Source organism: Musa acuminata, chromosome BXJ1-2 (genome assembly GCF_036884655.1).
Source record: "Musa acuminata AAA Group cultivar baxijiao chromosome BXJ1-2, Cavendish_Baxijiao_AAA, whole genome shotgun sequence".
Taxonomy (NCBI): domain Eukaryota; kingdom Viridiplantae; phylum Streptophyta; class Magnoliopsida; order Zingiberales; family Musaceae; genus Musa; species Musa acuminata.
This window is the reverse complement of record NC_088328.1, coordinates 31,046,069-31,065,934: the sequence shown is the minus strand read 5'-3', so window position 1 is coordinate 31,065,934 and position 19,866 is coordinate 31,046,069. Positions and strand designations below refer to the sequence as shown.

The 19,866-nt window shown below is 40.2% G+C and overlaps 2 protein-coding genes and 1 pseudogene across 2 annotated transcripts; all 3 read right to left on the bottom strand.

Moving 5' to 3' along the window:
• Positions 1-44: 44 nt before the first annotated feature.
• LOC135609756 (phosphatidylinositol 4-kinase gamma 4-like) lies at positions 45-4,461 on the bottom strand. Its single transcript, XM_065103362.1, has 2 exons — positions 2,733-4,461; positions 45-615 (listed from the first exon to the last, which is right to left on the bottom strand). The coding sequence occupies exons 1-2, from the start codon at positions 4,044-4,046 to the stop codon at positions 205-207; spliced, it is 1,725 nt and encodes a 574-aa protein (XP_064959434.1). The 5' UTR covers positions 4,047-4,461; the 3' UTR covers positions 45-204.
• Positions 4,462-6,208: 1,747 nt separating this feature from the next.
• LOC135584466 (uncharacterized) lies at positions 6,209-14,316 on the bottom strand. The gene is made up of 5 exons (XM_065103350.1): positions 13,644-14,316; positions 13,252-13,446; positions 12,216-12,245; positions 11,008-12,117; positions 6,209-7,657 (listed from the first exon to the last, which is right to left on the bottom strand). The coding sequence occupies exons 1-5, from the start codon at positions 14,082-14,084 to the stop codon at positions 7,106-7,108; spliced, it is 2,328 nt and encodes a 775-aa protein (XP_064959422.1). The 5' UTR covers positions 14,085-14,316; the 3' UTR covers positions 6,209-7,105.
• Positions 14,317-15,957: 1,641 nt separating this feature from the next.
• LOC103976467 (exportin-2-like) lies at positions 15,958-19,101 on the bottom strand (annotated as a pseudogene).
• Between the last annotated feature and the right edge of the window lie 765 nt (positions 19,102-19,866).

The following is a 19,866-nucleotide window of genomic DNA, read 5'->3' as shown; positions in this document are numbered from 1 at the left end:
TAGAAGCCAAACTAACGTATATAACCTATAGAAAGCAATCACAATTCATTTTAGAACGATTTTTTTTTTTGTCTCGATTCATATTAACAAATAATAAAACCAGATACAAGGCGAATACCAAAATGAGGAGGAATAAATGACATATTAACAGAACAAACAAAGATGATAACTCTGCAGTTCATCCACCGGGTAAAAATACATTTCTTACAGATTTGGAACCATCAGAAGCCGGTCTATGGGAAGAGTTGGTTTGTCGAGGTGATGATCCATGATTTCTGAAACAGATTCCAGGAAAGCAGTCTCGCTAGTGCCAGGGAGAATGGTTTCGTTAGCTTCACGGAGTATCTCCTCGATCTTCGATTCCTTCCTGAGCGTCTCCCTGCACATGATGCTTCCGATGTCATAGGGAGTGAGACCTCTTTCGACTCCCTTCTTCAGAAGCATGGTTGAAACGTGAAGAGTGCGAGCACACTCCGGTGACAGCTCCCAACCATGGAACTTGAGGAGCGCAATATCTTCCTCGGCGTCTAATGATTTTATGTAGTCTATAACCTCATCTTTGAAAGGCTGCCGGGCTTGGGGCCAATAGAGCCACTCAAAGGTACAATCTTCAAACTGCAGGTTAGATGTAAAACTTGGTTAGTTGGGTTATAGAAAAGTAATTTTAGCAGCAATGTGGACATCATAAGAGAAAACAAGGATTAGGGCAACAGAATGATGGCTGTAAATTCCATCGTGAAACTTTGAAACTAACATGCATGAAAGTTTCTAATATGGAACCAAGACACTACTACTTCAAATATGTTGGATAAAAAGTATCTTGTGTCATAGTAGAAGAAGAAGGAAAAGGAGATGCTGCAGACATTTACTAAATCGTCCGGACATGGGCAATCTGTATAGCACCTCCAAAAAACAAATGGCAAAATAAACTTGAAAACAGCTACTTTATGTAAGAGAACAATTACAAGCTAACCTTAGCAAGGAGAGAAAGTAAGCACAGTAGTTTAATCCAACAAGTGGACAAGACACTACTAGATGCGTAAGTCAACTACCGCAACACAATTACTTCTTTATGACTCTCTCGAGAAAGTTTACCCTTCCTTCGATTAATTCTTATAGGAGTGGTTTTAAGTCTCCTCAGTGAACCCTGTCTCCCTTGCCTACTACAGTAGTACTAGAGCAGCTCTTATAGTAAGTTGTAACGCAAAGCAAGTTATAGGAGCTAGATCTATCCCTCTTACTTAAAGAAAAGAACTTCCCACGCCAACACACCTTACCTTACTTTAGAACTTGAACTGGGGCAGCACCAACACTAGTTAGATCAGTAGTTTAATACCGGAATTCGGCTCATCTAGCTCTGGCAACTAAAGAACGACCCAGAGCTTAAAGATGTTTACAAATCAAACAATTAATAACGTCCCCAAGCCGAAAGCATAAATCGGGACAAGCAACGTAGCTAGTATACGAAACAGCCCGTAAGCCTTTAACTCCTACTACGAAATCAATCAAATCAGAGGGCAAGTGGTTCTGTTCGACTTGAGAATGACACCCAATGCTTTGTTGGCGACTCGAGAGGCAAACACCCTTCCTTTCTCGCAGCTTCTTATCCTTCTTGGCATTCGGCTGAGGCTTCTTACCTTTCTACTATTCCTGGATACCTAACAGCTGCAGATGTGTCTCCTGCTGAAGATCTTTCAACCGTATTTACAAATGTCTAATTTTTGCTTGAACTTCTCACATGAACCTTGTACTAATGTCTAGATATTCAGTGCTTCAAACAAAGTCAAATATTTAAAAGAAAGGTCAAGTGATTGCACTTGATTCATGTTATGTAGTATTCATTAGAGAGCAACCTAATTGCTTTCCAATGTACTCAAGAATATTGATAACGGATGGTAATTCTATGGTGCTCGTGTCATAAAGAACTCTTTCCAAGCTTATTCCCAGAGAAGGTCATTCAAAATGTCCATCCTGCTTATATTCTGTCTTGATGATTAGTTAGATGATTGTTACACAACTTAAAGAATTGAGTTCTTTACCAGCATACTAGCTAGTTGGCAGAACCATACTATTTTGTATTAGTTGCCACACATCTCTCTCAGAATACTTGCAAGCACCAATGGTAAAATGCTAAACCAATGTTGATGGAAAGCTATCCTAGATATTAATGGTACCTTTCAAGAGGTAACATTCATCTTCCACCACTTAATTTTCTAAAGAACAGAACACACTACACACTCTTATCATCATTAATGACTTCACAAATAACTAATTATACACTTACATATTTTTATCGAAGCAACGTCACATTATAACTATCTATGTGAAAAAATCATTTTACAGATAATTACCCATAATAACAAGCATAAAGTACACAAGTATAGAAGTAGCTCTCCAGTTTATCACTAGAAATTGATAAAATCTTGAAACTGTTCAAAACAAAAACATGTAAATGCTTACAATCATAGGATACTGCTAACAAACCCATCAAAAGAAAAGAAAAAAAAAAGTTCAGTGTTCGTACACTGTAATCAATAATGTAAAATTTGATCAGCCTGTAAGTGAATAAGAAGATAAATATATACCACATCAAAGTTACTGCTAACTATAGCAACTTTACCAAAAACATAGCACAAGAAACAGAACAGAAGTATAAACATGCATGAACAATTCAAATTAAAAAGAAAACTCAAGTTCTATTGCAAAAAGAATCTAGAATTTTATATACTCACATTTTCAGGCAAGCAATATCCATGATCAATTGGAACCAGCAGAGTCTGCCCTGCCTCCTTGCAGATCAATATATTCCCAGCATGGCGGTCAGCATTAGCCAGTCTTATATCCAAAACACAGATCTTGTGAACTTCCTCCACTGGTAATGCTCGAGGCCCCATATCCTCGCAGCTCCCATAGTTCTTTACAAACATCTGCAATGATCCAATCTTGCAATTCTTCACCATACGTCCACTTCCTTCAGGATGATGAAATCCTCCATTCGAGCACCGCACCATGGCCGTCGGAGGAACACCTGCAAACCCAATTTCATCGGATAAGCGGCGGCCACCGACTGGGTGATCAAGGATGTAGGCTGCAACCTCCCTGAATGCACCCTCTCCAACCCTTGTTCCCTTCTTCAGCCCTTCACCATCTTTTGACAAGGGAAGCCCGCGAGGGTTGTTTTCAGCCATTGGCTCCTCGTCAATTGGCTTGAACACAGCAACATACTTGTGGCCTTCGACATCCTGCATGAAGTATGCTCCACCTGAGCCTTCTGAGGACATGACCGGTGGATTTCCCCTCTCCAAGCCAGAAGATACAGACTGGATCATGTTCATGATCAATGGGGACAAGTTAACCTTTGGGTTAACGATAACTGGCTCAATTAGGGCATCTCTATCTGGTGCTTCTATCTCCTCCTTTGCAACTGCAGCAATTATTGACAGTTCGAAGTCCTTCCCTACAGGTTTTGGCCTAACTTTCGCCGAATTGCCGATCAGAAAATGGAGCACAGCATCGTTGTCCTTGCAGATATCATTGATCACCTGCTGGTCATCGAGCTCTTCCCCATCACATATGAGTTTACGATCCTCGAGATCACGGAAGTTCTCGCCCCTTTTCGTGAGCTGCTGCTTGATGTACCCAATGTTCCGGCTCCGCTCGACTTGGAACTCGTACTTCTTCCCGCAGGCGGTTTTGACGGTGATGGAGCGAATGTCGGAGAGCCGGATGACCAGGTGCAGGACTTTCCCATCAGTAACCCCGTACTCCCTGACAAGGCTACTGTTACGGGCCAACTCCCGGCCATCGAACACCAGCTTCTGCTTACTCACCATGAAACCCTTATGGATCTGTATCCTGAGCTTCACGGAGGCGATGGAGTCGGACTCCGACACCCGCAATGGGGTAACCGGGGACCCAGGCAAGGCGAGGTAGATCAGGATGGATTCCGGCGGGCAATGGGAAGACAGAGCTCCATCGAAGCGGACCGGGGAGAGGGCCGAGTCTTCCCTGATGGGGCTGAGGACGACACTGGCAGCGGCCGACATCTTCTTTCCTCTGAATGGGGTAACAGCAAGAAGCCCTCTTTTGCCACTAAGAGACAAAAGGAAGAGGAAACAAGGCGAGATCTTTTGTCCCCTTTTCAGGCAGGAAGGCTCATTTTCTTCGATCAAAGCCCACCCTTGCAATCGAACCTTCCCCGCCTATCTAGGGCGTCAAGGAATCGCGGCAAAATGGAAGGATTCAACGATGCCCCACCTTCTCGCCGCAAGAAATAGATCGATGAGGAAGAAGATGGAGCAGCAGAGATCGACTCCTTTACCTGAAGAGGGGGGATTGATTTGCTCCGAGGAATCGGATCGGAACGTAAGGATTCCTTTCTCTCAGAACGACACCTTTTTCCCTTCGTCGAGGAGGAAGAGAGAAGAAGAAAGGAATGGGGCCGATCGCGATGGGTAAGGTTTGAGGTCATATATATAAGGCGGGCCAGGCACATAACGGCAACTGACGGCTTTACGTGGCGATGACAGCGGTTTTCAAAGAGTGGATTCCGGGAAGCTGGCTCTCACAGTAGTTTTACAATTATGCCCCTTGGTTGTGTAGTAATTTGATATTTTAGAGAATATACATAAAATTGGTAATACCCGATGAGGTTGATTACATATATCTTTTATCTTTATTTTAGAAAAAATATATATTTAATTAAAATTAAACTATTTATAATTTTTATTAAAAAAATTTTAAATCTTCTTTTACGTCTCTTGATATTAATTAATTTATTTTTTTAACTATTAGATTCGAATGTCTATTCAGTATATATTCATATAATCTTAAATGATTTTTTCTCATCTTATCCTCTATCAAAACGATAGCTAGTTATTTGTCAATAAAAAATATTTTATTCTTTATCTTTCTTATTAACTTCATATATCCATTTCAAATAAGAATAAAATATTATTATTATTATTATATTATAATTCTATCAAATTCTTTTATAAAAAAATAACGAAACATATGCGTCATTAAATAAATTTAAATCTTTAACTTATTTTCATAATTTTGAGACATCAAATATTTTTTGAGGATCAAATAACGTCAAGAATGGAGGAGGAAGAGAATAGTCATCTCATGTAGAAACTTCCATGAAACACATGCATTAACGTAAATATGTTAAGAATTAAGGTAATGTTTTTTTGTTGATAAGAAAAGAAAAAAAAATAAATAGAGGAAAATGTACCGCAATCATCGGCGGGGTAATTCTGTAACTTCATGTGTCCGACACGAAGCTTGCGAGGCGATGGATGATGACACGAGGCTGAGGTGTCGCAGCGGGGATGGATAGGGGCGCGGGCTTCGACGTGTCCCCTTCTGGGCGCCACTAACGGTAACGGAAAATGACGTGTCGGACAAAGCGAAACCATGTGCACGTGGGCCCCAGAGGCACGCGTCTGTTTGGAGACGTTGCTCCGCCCGACGAGCGTGCCGCCGCGTCGATTGTGACCATCGAATGCCTTTGGGTCACTGCCACGAGAGTGCTTGATGATTCGCACCGATCATCTTCACAAAGATCAAAGGCGGTCTCACCAAAAATTCCTTCACCTGTTTACATCAAGCCAAATAAGTAATTTTCTTATTTTTCTGTGAAGATAAAGATGAGACAATAAGATTTGTGTTTATATCATACCAAATAAGTAATTTTCTTTATTATTATTATTATTATTATTATTATTATTATTATTATTATTATTATTATTATTATTATTATTATTATAAAGATAAGATGAGAAAACAATAAGTGAATTTAGAATTTAATAAACCAGTCTCAAAATTTATGTTTAGCATATATATTCCAGCGAAATTTATGTTCAGAAAATATTAGCATTCCAGTGAAATAATAGTATGAAATAAACAGGTCCACACACCCCACCTTCAAAGAGAACGGCTGTCGGAGGGCGAGTTCAAACGGCCTTTTCCCTTTCGAAAGCCGCACTCATATCTTATGATGGAAAGGGACCCAATCCTGTATATAGCGCTGATCATCCAAAAACAATTACTAATTATTTATATCAAAATAGATCTAAAAATGCTTAACAAAAAAATTAGATCTAAAAATTAAAATTATATACAAGAATTATGCTAGCATGTAATTTCGATACCAATCCAGGTAGTGAACCAACCAGATACCATAGGCCAAACCCAAGAAGAAATGTAAAGGACAAATATAAGATCAATTGACCAAAACTGGGCATTAGCAGATCAATTGACAAATATAATGATCAACCTAGAGGTTATCAAGCAATGAGAAAATACGCCAGCTACACCACTAATGTCATCTTCTACCTAAAACATATAAATCATAAGTCGAAAGTCCAAATATTCCTAGAGTTATTACCGAACAATATATCGACCCATGTCCTTCAATGCAACTAAATAAAATAATAAAGGTTACCTGATATTTATGGGTATTAAATGTCATCAAATTATATGGTTTCGATACAACAAACAGTCAGCAGCATACTTTGAACAACCAGCAATTACTTGCAAACCCGGGCAGAACTTCCAAATAATTATATAGCAGCTTATAGATTGAGCCAGCAATCGACCCAATCGTTTCACACTTTCACCGATGACTTGTGTCATGGCAGAGAGAGATTACCCACCGGCTGTCATTCTACTGATGCACACCATCTAGTAGTCTCTGATACAGATTCACTTCTGTCCATATATAACATATGCCTCAGTCTGCAAAGTTTCTTCTAGTCCGAGAGAATATCAATGCTACAAAATGATTTGATGAACCAGAATGCCTCATTGCTTCAATTAAAGAAGGTAAACCTTTAACATAAATCAGACAGATACATCTGCTGGAAAACCAACTTCAACTGGAAGACTGAGAATGAAAACCAACAGGAACAAAAAAACTCAATCCTCCAAGAAACTCTTATTCTCAAGGAGACACTAAAAAGTAAAATCGTCCACTCAGTCGATAAATTCTTCTTTATTGACAGAAAAACTGGTATAGTTGGGCCACATTCACAATAGGTGCTGCCTGACTGTTCTCAAGTATAAACTCACACTAGCCGAATAGGGGAGATCATGGCTCCCTTCATAAGCTTCTCTCTATAAATTCCCAAATTCTCACCTCCATATAAATACGATCTCTAAGCTGACGAGGCATGTGCCTTTCATCTGGAAAAAGCAGAAGCTCATATGGCTTGCCAGCTGCAATGAGCGAGTTTATGAGCCTCGCGGTGTGCCTGAAGTGCACATTCTCATCGATCATTCCATGGATAAGCAGCAGCTTCCCTTTGATTTTGTGCACATGATGCATGATCGACCCATATTCATAGGCATCAGGATTTTCTTTAGGCAAACCCATGTATTTCTCGGTGTAGAACGTGTCGTACCCATCCCATGAAGTCACGGGGGCGCCTGATACTGCACAGCAGAAAGTCTCAGGAAACCTTGCCAGGCTCATCGCCGACAGGAAACCCCCGTAGCTCCAACCATAGAGGCCAATATGACCCACTTTGGCAAGGCCTTGCCTTACAAGCCACTCTGCACCAGTAAGTTGATCTTCTGCATCTATATGACCAAAGTTGTGCTTCAGATGGCCTTCGAATTTCAAACCTCGTCTTGCGGTCCCTCTGTTATCTAGCTGCCAATAGAAAACAGCAACCATAGATTGAGCTGGCAGATGTAGTGACAACCATGACTACAATATGGTAAATAGAGCAAGGGTTGATATGTAACAGCTAGATATTTCTTAGGGCACCTGTAAAACCGACCTACATTCATGGTATTCAACTAATTACTCAATTAAAGGACACAATATACATGCTATAATTACCAAATAGCTTATTTTTCAGAGGAACCTAGAATACGTTTGACCAACAAAACACTGAACCTAGACTATATACACAGAAAGATAGTAGTTCATATGCTTCCCTGAAAAGCACAAGTAAAAGATAGTAGTTCATATGCTTCCCTGAAAAGGGCAAGTCCTAGAAAGAACTTATTTTATAAAATACACTAATAAAACATACAATCAGCCTGTATAAGTTTGTGTATACTGACACAAACTGATACTTTTGTCCTGAAAATTTGGGGAGGTAAAAAAAAGGTCAAAATGCAGGTTGGACAAAAAAAAAAAAAATCTAATCAAACATTTCAATGCAACAAATGAGACTTATGTCTTTGTTAAATGGTTCACTGAAACAGATACCAAAACTAAAATATGACCTGGTTGCCAAGTTTTGACTTGATACACTGGAATTTATTTCGAGAGGTACAATATGGTGATGTAGACCCAAATAAGGATTTTCAGAAAGCCATTCACTCTAGGTGCAAGTCAAGAAGACCAGGGAGTGAGTGCTTCCACTAATGTGTGCTGACACTTTTATAAATAATCCTAGAACTTGGTTTGACTTGCTGAAATTGTGCGACGAAAATAATTGGAACTTCATTTACCTTGTTGGAATTATAGGTTTGGTTGTTGTCGTGATCTTCGTAACACTTTTGAATTTGTTATTTGAGTTAATGTAGTTATGAGGACTTATTACAACTTAAGCCTACACAAAGGGCCTATCTAATGTAATTCAGCACAAAATGATTTTAAAATATGTATTATCATCTATTGTCCTCTTAAATCTCTCCTCGTCTTATGTCTCTAGTCTCCTCACCTCTTCTACCCTCTCATCTCCTTCCTCTGCTCCTCTTCTACTCTCTTCCCTTTTTCCTAGTAGTTCTGAATCATAAGGTATTTAATAATTAAGGAGGTCTTTCCAAATCATCGCTATCTCGGTCATGCATAATGGATTATACACAAATTTCCTATTGTTTTTCAAGCCATTTGAATTATTGTGCATCACAACTTGTGAATAAGACTATAGATGATATAATATAACCTTGCAAAACAAGTTCGTATCGAAACAAAATTGTTGGCACAATGACATCATGTGACAACTATTCTTTGAGCATTATGTGTTGCCTTTTCATCATCATATCATGGTCTTCCCCACAATAAATGCTCATCTATGACCAGATTGCAATGATGAACCATACAGGGTTTCTTCTATTTCTTCAACTTCAACATTTCACAGACAATTTCTGTCATGTAAGTCCTACTTGGTTTGCTGTCACAAATTTTCAGTCTTAAGGACATTGGAGTGCTTCAGATCCAATTCCTTTTCAAGTATTCATGTCTCAACTTCATTGATCACATTTCCCACAGCATTTAGACTACCGAAGAAGATTAACCAAGAAATTCTCATAAAGGTTAAGTTCAGTGTGCTCCTTCAAATTTTAGGCATAAAGAAAAGATGTTGAATTTATAATTAACAGATGAAAAAAGATAAAAGGATACGTTCGAAGAAATTAAGTCATCATAAGTATTTCAACAGTTCAACATTTTTAAGTTATTCTTTGAACTCCAAATCCATTAACACCGCCAATGTCGGTCCTAAGCCCAGATAAAAAAGGTGGAGGATTGCGTTAGGTCACCGACGACCAGAGTAAAACTATTTCAGATCTCATGAACATGGATCTTAACTGACGGCAAAAGATATATGTAGCCGACCCCATATAGTTGAGACTTATGACTTTGTTGTTGTTGTTTGAACTTCGAATCCATTACTTGCAAAATCAAGAGTTTTGACATAAGATGGCAGCCATATCAACTTTTCAATGTAATCTCAGTCACTCGTGAGATCCTATGTCAATTTATTATAGTTGAATTTAGATGGATCATATGGTCACATGTAGTCTCAGCTGCAAAAAACAGTAAGGTTTGATGCAGACATAGCAAATTATATGTTGTCTAAGCTGAAGCATTATAAGACGAACATGAGCTTTACATCACAAAATTTTCACAAATTTCAATGAAATAAGAATTTGATACATTTAACTTATAGATCTCCTCAAATGGTTTTGATCATATTAACCTGAGAATTCTTTGAAATTGTCAATGAACATTACAAAGAACCCAACAACTTCTTCAATCAGAAAATACTATCCCAACTGACCAACTTTGTAAGAACTTAATTATTTTTTGTTCTAGTATTCCCATATTTAAGTTCACTAACTCCATCTCCCTTTGTAATACCCTGGCTAAGTCCACATTAGTGGGAGAACAGTGGGATATAAATGGGCCTACTAGTATTAACTTGGTCTTACATTTTGGGCCAATGGTTCTGGCTCAACAAGTTAATGGATTATTAATCCCGTTAGATCAAATCGTGACAAATGATACCAAAGTCAACATAGTAGTGAGAATGATGAGAGATTCAAGTAGGAAAAGGCTATCTATGGATGAGATTAGAGGGTATATCATGATATAGAGGCACCATTGAGCTAGGTCACATGTGCACCATCTTATGATCTGATTTTGAACTATGATAGTCTTGATGAGGATGTCAAGTCATTAGATTGGGGAGTTTGTTATATTTGGTTCAGTCCATATCAGAAGTGGCAAAATAATGGAATATTCTTACAAGGACCAGATGGTCCGACTACCATTGACTTGAGCCGTCTAGGCATTTATGGATGAAGCTCAACAAGTTAATGGACTCGTCATCCCATCAAACAGGGTCATGGCACCCTACCCACCCTACCTTTTGACCATTATGAAATATAAGCAAAAAGTCTCTTGCACGATAAAATACCATATATGTCCTAAACCCATTAAGGAATTCATATAATTTAAACAATACTGCATAACTAAGTTAAGCAAGCCAAGGTGAAATCAACAAGCCATTTTAAAGATGCTAAACAATATAATCGAGCATGAAGATTAGGTAAGGCTTTTTAAAAATGAAGATGTGAAATATTGGACACAATGCTTGTAGAACAAACATGTTCAAGCGATCCAAACCTTATCCCACTAGTAGGTATGCTTCTTCAAAGCAATCACTGATAAATGTTGAGAATGAAATTTAACAAATCAAGCATATTGTGTTGCAGTTTTTGGACCTGAACACACAACTAAGAGAAAATAGTAACCAAAATTACCTTCCACACTAAGATGCCCTTATTTCGTAGGTATTGAGCTCTCATGTCAACAGTATTTATCCATGAATCAACTACAAGCTGGACGCTTGGACCACCATAAACATTGATTAACGTTTTATATGGTGGCGGCCCAAATTTGCTTGCATCAGGCTTGTATAAAGTCCCATATAGGACAGTACCATCTTTTGCAGATATTTGCACAATCTCCGGTGACAAAAGTTGCAGCTTTCTAAAATGTGGAATGCTTAAAGGCTGCTCATATAAAGGTGCTATTATACTTCCATCATGTAATGAACAAAGTATTACTCTAGGTGGAGAGTTCAGAGAATCATAGACATCGACAAACCTCTGCATCTGATGATCGAGAATCACTGCATGTCTCCCACTGCCATGAGTCAACCTCCTTGGCAGTTGCAAGGGATGATTCCAATCTGGAAATAGGCTTGTGCAGTACAAGTTGGATTCTAGTGGGCCATCCATGGTGCCAGTGAAGAAGAGAAGACCTGCATTTTCATTTACACCAGCAATTTGTTCAACCATCCAATTACCCTGGGTGATAGGTCCTAAACAAACTCCATTCTTATCATGAAGGTACAAATGTCTAAAGCCGGTTTTTTCACTAGCCCAAATGAAACCACCAGACAAATTGTTCACTCCTTTGTCCAGAGGTGTCAAGCAATCATGCAAATTTATCCATGTACCCTGTTCTTCCACAAACAAAATTACTTTCTTTCCAGTCTGAATATCAAACTTAAGAATTTTTAATTTGGTCTGGGATCTGTTGAGAACCTGAGCTACAAGAGAATTGTCAGGCATCCAATTCACTCTGGCTAGATACTCTTCAGCACCTCCAGCTTCATCCTGCACTCCGCAAATAAGATCCATCCAAGTAACCTCTCCTCCGGAGGCAGCAACAACTCCAAGTCGAACTTTAACATTAGATGCTCCAGCAAATGGGTATGCATGGTCTTCTTGTGCATCTGAACCAACTGACTTTTTTCCTTCGTGCATAATTCTAAAAAGAGGTATCTCTGATGAATCAACTTCAGCAAATGCAATATATTTGCTATCGGGAGACCACCAGAATCCATTTTTCCTTTCCATCTCTTCCTATACCCAAAAGGTGTAATTCAGTAAATAAGACATTGATTTACAATGCAGTGACATCCAAGCAAATATATAACTACAATGAGAGGATAAGGCTATACCTGTGCTATGTATTCAGCAAGACCATGAGTCTGAAAACAAAAAACAGATAGGACGGGTTAGACATTACACATGAAAATAGGCCACTAAAAGATTCAGGCATATAATAAATTCTTTACTAGATGCTAGGTGTACATAAAAATATATATGCACATAAAACTATATATGCTCAGATAAATTTTGTCAATTTTGGAATATATATATATATATATATATATATATATATATATATATATATATATATATATATATATATATATATCAGCTTGTTGCCTATGAAATAATCAGATTTATATTCAATACTGAGAAATACTATACAAGTGCAGAGCGACAAAATTTGTTTAATGCCTGCTTTTTGCACCCACATACAAAAAATTCAAAAAGCTAACTCCCAAATCGGCTAAACAATTCAGGTAAAGATATGTTTCTGATATATTCTTTTGTCATGCTTGCTTTCTTTATGGAATTAGTACCATGTCTGATTTCTATTACTCAAAGAGACTCTTTCAACAACATCAACACACATTCAAATGTGTTTACAGACCATAACGAGATCAAAACAAAGTATTTGATGATACTTTGTTTGCTTCAGCATTCTCAGATAGGCTGGTGGTAAAACTTACAATGTAGGGAATGATACTCTTTCAACAACATCTACACACATTTTCTGATTTCTTCTAAGTATTTTTCATTTTTCAGTATTAAAATCCAAAAGAGACTGGACCAACCTTGATGTGCAACTACTGTTCAGCTTCAATCATTTAGCCTTATCTGTTCAAAAAGCTAACTTCTCCACTCGGTTGAATATTATCTTCTTTGGCATAAAGTAATGATTCATTTAGACATTTGGGTCACAAATTACGTGGCACAAAACATGATCTATGGTCATAATGCCTGAAGATACAGAGGTTCTCCAGCTACCAAAACAAAACAATAAACTTTAGTCATAAAGGTACCACTAACAAGAAGCAAACGCTTATCAGAACAAGGAAGGTCATCAAAACATAATACATTACATAAATGAGAAATGAATCTCACCATTCCATTTTCCTTTGCACCAAAAGTCAACTGCTTAGGCTGCCCCTCTGATAAACTTAAAACATGAAGCTCATCCTCTCTAACATACGCAAGCATGTTTCCATCCGGAGACAGATGTGGGTCAATTATTGGTGAACTAGAACGACACGGCAGCTTGAGCTCTGGCTCCGTATCACATATTTCCTGTAAATAGATCTGCCAGAAAAGAGAACATTCACAATCTCTCTCACCGTAGACAAGAAAGTTAATCATCCATAGATGCAGCAGCGAATAGTAAATCGAGTTATAATAATATAGCGAAAATAAGACAAAATTTTCACTACGCTAAACCCAGGGACCAACGAAGCTAATCAAGAAATAGCAGAGACAACAGATAAGAGCAGAAAGCAGACCCCAGTGGGCAACGGCACCATGATGGTGTGCTTCCCCGAAAGGGACCTCGCCTTCCACTCATAGCGCGTGACACCTAATCCCCGCTCTCTAGACCTCTCTCTCCTCAGCTTCTCCTCCTCGGAGAGATTGCACTCGTCAAGACCCCCTCCGTCTGGCGGGCTAAACACCAGATCCCGCCGCCGAGAGGCGACGTCAAAGGCAAAGACTTTCCTGTAGAGGGTGCCATCGGGGCTGAACAGGTACGAGATCAGGCGGTCGTCGGGGCTGAAGGTGATGGAGGAGGGGACGACGTAGCCTGGCAGCGGGTACTGAACGATCTCCTCCACGGGGAAGAAGGAGGATTCATTGTTGGCGTCGGCGAGGGGCATCTCCGCCTCGCAGTGGCGCGGCTTCTTCGCAAAGACCTTCTCGTCGTCCTCCGCGGCCGCGGGTGCATGCATCAGAGGGGGCGTGTCGCCAGCGGAGAAGGGGCCGGGAGGCCACCGGAACACCACGAAAGGTGGCGGGTCTTGGCTGGAGGAGGACGGAGGGGCGGCGGAAGCCTAACCCTAAGGGGGATGGGATCGGACCGGGCGGGCGATCGGATCGCGTGGGGAGGAGGAGGAGATCTAGCGATCCTCTTCCGGCTATCCAAGCCACGTTTTGGGAACCAACAATGCGCCTCATTTTACAGCTTCATCCTCAACGAATAATGATTAGAAATTAAGTCCCTTAAAAGAATTATATCGTCATGTTAGACATATATACTAAAGTATATATCATAATCAATAAAATTAAGTTTGTTTTTTTTTTTTTTTTTTTAGTGGTCTAGTTTTTAATTTTTGAGTCGAATCGAAACGTAGTGAACCAAACCAAAGAAAACTACATAGAAGACCGACTCGAAGAAATCTTCCCATCGCCAACCAATAATGCCTATGTGCATTCCCTGAAAACAAAAAGTTCTCTCCAACTAAAAAATAAGAAGCTCTCCAGGAAAATAAAAACCAACCAACTTTTTTTCGATAATTTGCTCCATCTTCATCGACACATGGCATCATTGAGGAAATGCCATTATAAGCAGAACTAGAGAATTAAAGCATAATATTTCCCTTTGTTAGGATAAGGGATGCTAAAGCATTTGCCATAGAACAAGCCTACAGAGCAAGTGTTCAACGACTAATATTTACTCACATCATAATATTTCCCTTTCTAACTTAAAAGTCTCTTGGAAGCTGCGCAAGAGCATATATCAACGATGTTTAGTCATGTCAGATGAAGGACCGATGATAGTTGTCATAAGAGAATTTAAGTTTAGACAACTATAAACAGGGTTAAGCCTTAGTAAACTATAAATAAGAGCTTGCAAGCCCAAAGTCACCCAAAGTCATCTAAAGACTGCTTTTATAATATTTTTATGTTCTTTATTATCTTTTGTAATTTTCAGCAATAAACCTTACAAGATTTTCTTTCATTTAATCCTCGGGGGATTCTTATCACAACCCAGGCCTATCAATTTCGTTTGATCCAAACCACTGACTAAAATACTTAAGCTGAAATTGATAGTAATATACTCTTAATCTTACTTATTTTCAACGTCAAACTAATCAAGGGTTTTACAATTCTTCTCTTCATCTAATTTAAATACCTCTTCCAATACACCATCTCTATCACTCATATTTTTTTTCTTCCAGGTCTAGTCTCTCAACTCCGTCATCCACTCATCCCTGCTATGTTGCTTCGTTGCCTCATTGTAACCTTAAATTGTCATCACATCAGTCACACCTAATGTTGCAACCCTTGCATTGCACGACCACCAATATCCTAATTACTTCCTCCTCACCCTTTCTGTTATCTATTTTCCTTTGGTATAGTCATAGTCCATAATTCATGCTAACTTCAGGCAATGATGCTTCTGTCATTTAAGTTGAATTGAAGAGGCAACAATGACAAAGACAAATAGTAGCAACCAGAGGCTATGCTTTCTATTATCTTTTAGTCCACACTATAGGTTTGTGGTGCAGAATTCTCAGTCTATCCGTTCATCTTTGTTAACTACCAAGGGATCAAAATCCCCAGCTTGGCCTAGTCTAAGGTCAGATTTGGTTAGAGGTGCCCGTATTGCAGGTTAATTTGGTTGATTTTTAGGTGGCATAGAAGTACGAAGGTAAGGCTTGTGATGGCTTCTAATTAGATACAACCCACCATTACTAAAAAAGTGTTTCATTACCAGAAAGAAAATGTTGTAAATTAACAAGAAGTTTGATTCATAAGCTATTTAAACTCATGATACTAGCACAAAGGGGAATTTTCTGATAACTTCTAAAATACCTAATAACATAGCTTAAGTTAAGAATTTCACAATACATAACAACAAGGTCCAATGATGAAAGAAAAAGTTCATAAAATTGTAAACATATTCAGCAAAAAGTTAAGAAGCTACATGAATTTTCTTACCTAGACAATTGCACAATTGAAAGTGGTACAGAGCTGGAGAAGAGCAGCTTGATTAGCCGGATCCACGCACTTCTCAATCATTGTCCTGTACCGACCTGGATAACTTGCTGAAAGTCTAGACAATCATGTCACCAAAAACTCCTTTGGATCCCTTATCTCCTTCAAAGGGTCTTCCTCCTTCTTCCCACCATAATGAAGACGAGCAAAGGCTGTTGAGAAACCCAATGTTTCAAGAATATCAGCCTCGCCATTTTTCAAGTTTCCCCTTTGTATTGATCTGGTTGAGCAAGCAAGATGATGATACTATCAAGCATCTTTCCCCAGAGCTCACTGAATGAGGGATCTAGAAGGACTGGGGATGCGCAAATAAGTCTTGTTGCAGCCACTGATGCCAGCCTCATTTCAGTGGCTCCTGAAATCAGCTTCAAATTAGGAATCCAAAATGGTTGAAGGATCTGCATGAATAAGCCATTCTGAAGAGAATCTATGGACTCCACGAGAATACTGGGACCATGCTTGACCAAAATCAATGACATGAATATTACAAAAGAATTTACAAACTTTGCTACACGCCTATTCTGCAACCGGGTGAAAATTGCATTCCATATATCTCTAAAGTATGGTGCTACAATTTCACAGCTGAGATTCTCCGCCACAGTATTGAGCATATAAAAACCCAGTTCTTCGGTTCTGGAAGCAGAAAGAAGACCTATGGATATCTGTACAACCTGATGCAATCTTCCCTCATCTTTGAGTTCATTGGGAACCTTCTGCAAATAGGCCTGCAGCAGTCGAACCAATGCAGGGACATTTCCTGACCTCTTCCAATTTTCTGGTGACAGAAGCACATGGAATAGCTGCATGTAATTATCAGAAAGTGGTGGCTTACTCATTTCAACAAGCTGGGCAAATATTTGGAAGGCATATGGCCAGAACTCGGTCACGTCATCAACTAAAATTTTCCAGAGGACTGGGAACAGGCTTGCGTCAAACACTGGGATAAGTGCCTGGTCTTTCTCACCAGACCTGCCAATCAGTGCAGCAATTGACTCGAAGACGTAGTCCTTGGGTACTTGCATACCTCCGAGAGCACAAATGCCAGACGACAAATGCAATGTGCAGCAACCTCACTGTTGAGGTTGCTGATACCAAGAGTTCTCATGATGCACTTGTATGGATTCTCCTGTGACTCAGGGAACTGCAATGCGCTGAAGAGATTGGTCATCAGTTGTGGCAGAAAAAAATTGACATCCAATGGACCATATCGAGGAGTCAAAGTAACCACATCTGACCCAGACACTGTTACTCTGTCCTTCGCTAGCAACAGCTTCTCAATACAGTTTGCGGCATATGAATGGACCACATTTGATTCAGACATCAGGAACCTTGCCAAATGGGGCAGCAGAGCCATAACAGCTTGCTTAGGTATCTGATCACGGAAAACTGTAAAGAACTTTAGTGCACCAGCTTTCAGCATTGGGGCAGCATTCACGTCCTGCTCCTGCAGCTAAGGAAGAATGACCGAGGTGAAGAAGCTCTCCACATCCACAAGGTAACCACCACTGCTGCCAGCCTTTGGAGCAAGCGCAACCACAAGATAAATTGCACTGTCCCTTCTCCTTCCAGTTATCGCCTGGGTTGACAGCATAGACCTTCAGCATTTCCTGTATCTGCATTGACACCGATGTCGTAACCTGTTCCTTGTAATTCAAGGCGATTCCTTTCAGGAGTTCACATGCAATTCTCCTCCTAGTATCAATATCACTGCCCTCGATATCCCTCCTAACGTACTCAATGTAATTCATCTCGAACAGCTCCTCGTCCTCCTCACGGAGCCGGATGTTAGGGAACACGATGCTTGAGCATATCCGCTGGAGTACCTCAGGGCTGCCGAACAGTGAGTGGTGGACGCTAGTACTGACCGTCGTCAGGAATTTGATGGCGGTGACAGTGAGCTGGTCACGTGACGGCGAAGAACCTGGAGTCAGCAGCGGTTTCCACACGGTAGACGCGAAGTCATTGAGGTAATCCTTGAACTCCTCCTCATTCTTCTCCTTGTAAAGCTGGAGGTTCTCGCACACGGAGGCCCTAAGGGCGTCCAAGGTGCCCTCGCCCTCGGCCTCAACCGCAGGCGAGTAGGCAGTACCAAGGTAGGCCAGGAACTCGGTCATCCACTCGCGCATGTGTTCCTCGAAGAACTCAGGTAACTCGACGGAGTTGAGGGAGTGGAAGATATCGCAGCAAAGGCGCTGCGAGTCGAAGAGCGGGCGGAGAGTATCAGGAGGGCCAGCGACATTTGCAGCGATGAGCCGCGAGGTCCTGAGGAAGACCTCAAGTAGGGGGGCAGCGAAGACATCGAGGCAGTACTTGAGGTCAAGACGAAGGGCGTTGTTGTCAAAAGAGATGCGGAACTTGGAGAAGAGGGAAGCGACGAGCTCGGGGAGGAGGGCGGGCCAGGACTGGGGAAAGTCGTGCGAGCTGACGACAGCGAGGGCTTCAGAGAGCTGGGGCTGGACGCGGGGCAAGGCAGCGAGCATAAGGGAGACAAGGACGGACTTGACCTGCTCCTTCTCGGGGGCGGAGATCGGGGAAGGAGAGGGGTCCGGAGGAGGACAGGGGCTCCTCGGCGGCGCCGGCGGGGGAAGGGGCCCAGCGGGAGCGGAGGTGATTCTTGAAGTGGACGGCAGCGGCGAGTCGGATATCGTCGTCGACGGAGGGGGTGGCAGCGAATTGGAGAAGGGCGAGGGCAAAGCCGGGGCGGTCGGCGGCGGCAGCGAGGGAGCACTCGGCGGCGCGGCGGGGTTGGGGATCGCGCGAGAGGGATTGGAGGAACCATGACGCTAGGGTTTCAGTGCCGATGCCCATTGGAGGACGATTCAGGGACCGAACCGATCGGCCATGAAAGGAGGAGTCGAAGGCAGAAGTAGAGAGAGGAGAAGTGCCGGTAAAACCAAAGCAATACCGATTTGAAATGGAGCGACGAGGCCGCGAGGAGGTAAAAGAGTGTATCAAATTGGGGAAGGAATTGCTCATTCAAGTATTTGATATACATACTTATTTTCGAGTATATCAAATTCCCCAACAACCAAAGCAATTCCCTTCTTTTCTCCCGTTTGAGAATATCATATTTATGATTTAAATTTTTAATATATATATATATATATATCTAAATTAGTAAGCTAATAAATATATTATAATTGATCTGATGATTTAGAATATATAACTATATTAAAAAATTATAATCAATTTATAAAATCAATACCGTCCAATTAGATTTTTAAAAATAATTTATTTATATGAAATGATTGTATTTTGATCATTTGGGGACTTCTTATTTCTTTGGGTGATTTTAATGAGTAGAATCATAATTTTCTTTTTTTGTCTCCAAAAGAAGGGTTTGGTTATTAAATAATTAAAAAGAAAATGTGGTTGGTTTCTTAGATCCTTCATAGTCTACTACTAACTATTTTGAAAGATCGAAACTATCTTCTATAGTGTAAAAGATAACCTATACATATTATTATTCGTACAACTTCTGCATATGTTCATGTTATGAATATTCGAACTAGTCTGAAGGAAGTCACAGAGGAATGTTAGATTCTTCTAACTTGGGCTACACCTAAAAAATTGGGTGGGTAAGATATGTTATTAATGAATGGATGTTATGATGCTAGATATTTGCTGAAGTCTAAGTGATGAAATAAGTCTTGTCTTTTGGTAGGTGTAATTTTATTCTTTAGATTATTAGATTATGTGATCTTTTATAATTAGATAAGATATATAATATAA

Bases quoted from the DNA above. Each gene is read 5' to 3' on its own strand.
- LOC135584466 (XM_065103350.1), bottom strand. From the start codon at position 14,084: ATGCATGCACCCGCGGCCGCGGAGGACGACGAGAAGGTCTTTGCGAAG. The intron at 13,447-13,643 runs GTCTGCTTTCTG...CTTTTCTGGCAG, and splicing joins TGGTGCCGTTGCCCACTGGG to ATCTATTTACAGGAAATATG. The intron at 12,246-13,251 runs GTGAGATTCATT...TTTTGTTTTCAG, and splicing joins GTGCAAAGGAAAATGGAATG to ACTCATGGTCTTGCTGAATA.
- LOC135609756 (XM_065103362.1), bottom strand. From the start codon at position 4,046: ATGTCGGCCGCTGCCAGTGTCGTCCTCAGCCCCATCAGGGAAGACTCG. The intron at 616-2,732 runs GTGAGTATATAA...TCTAACCTGCAG, and splicing joins GATATTGCTTGCCTGAAAAT to TTTGAAGATTGTACCTTTGA.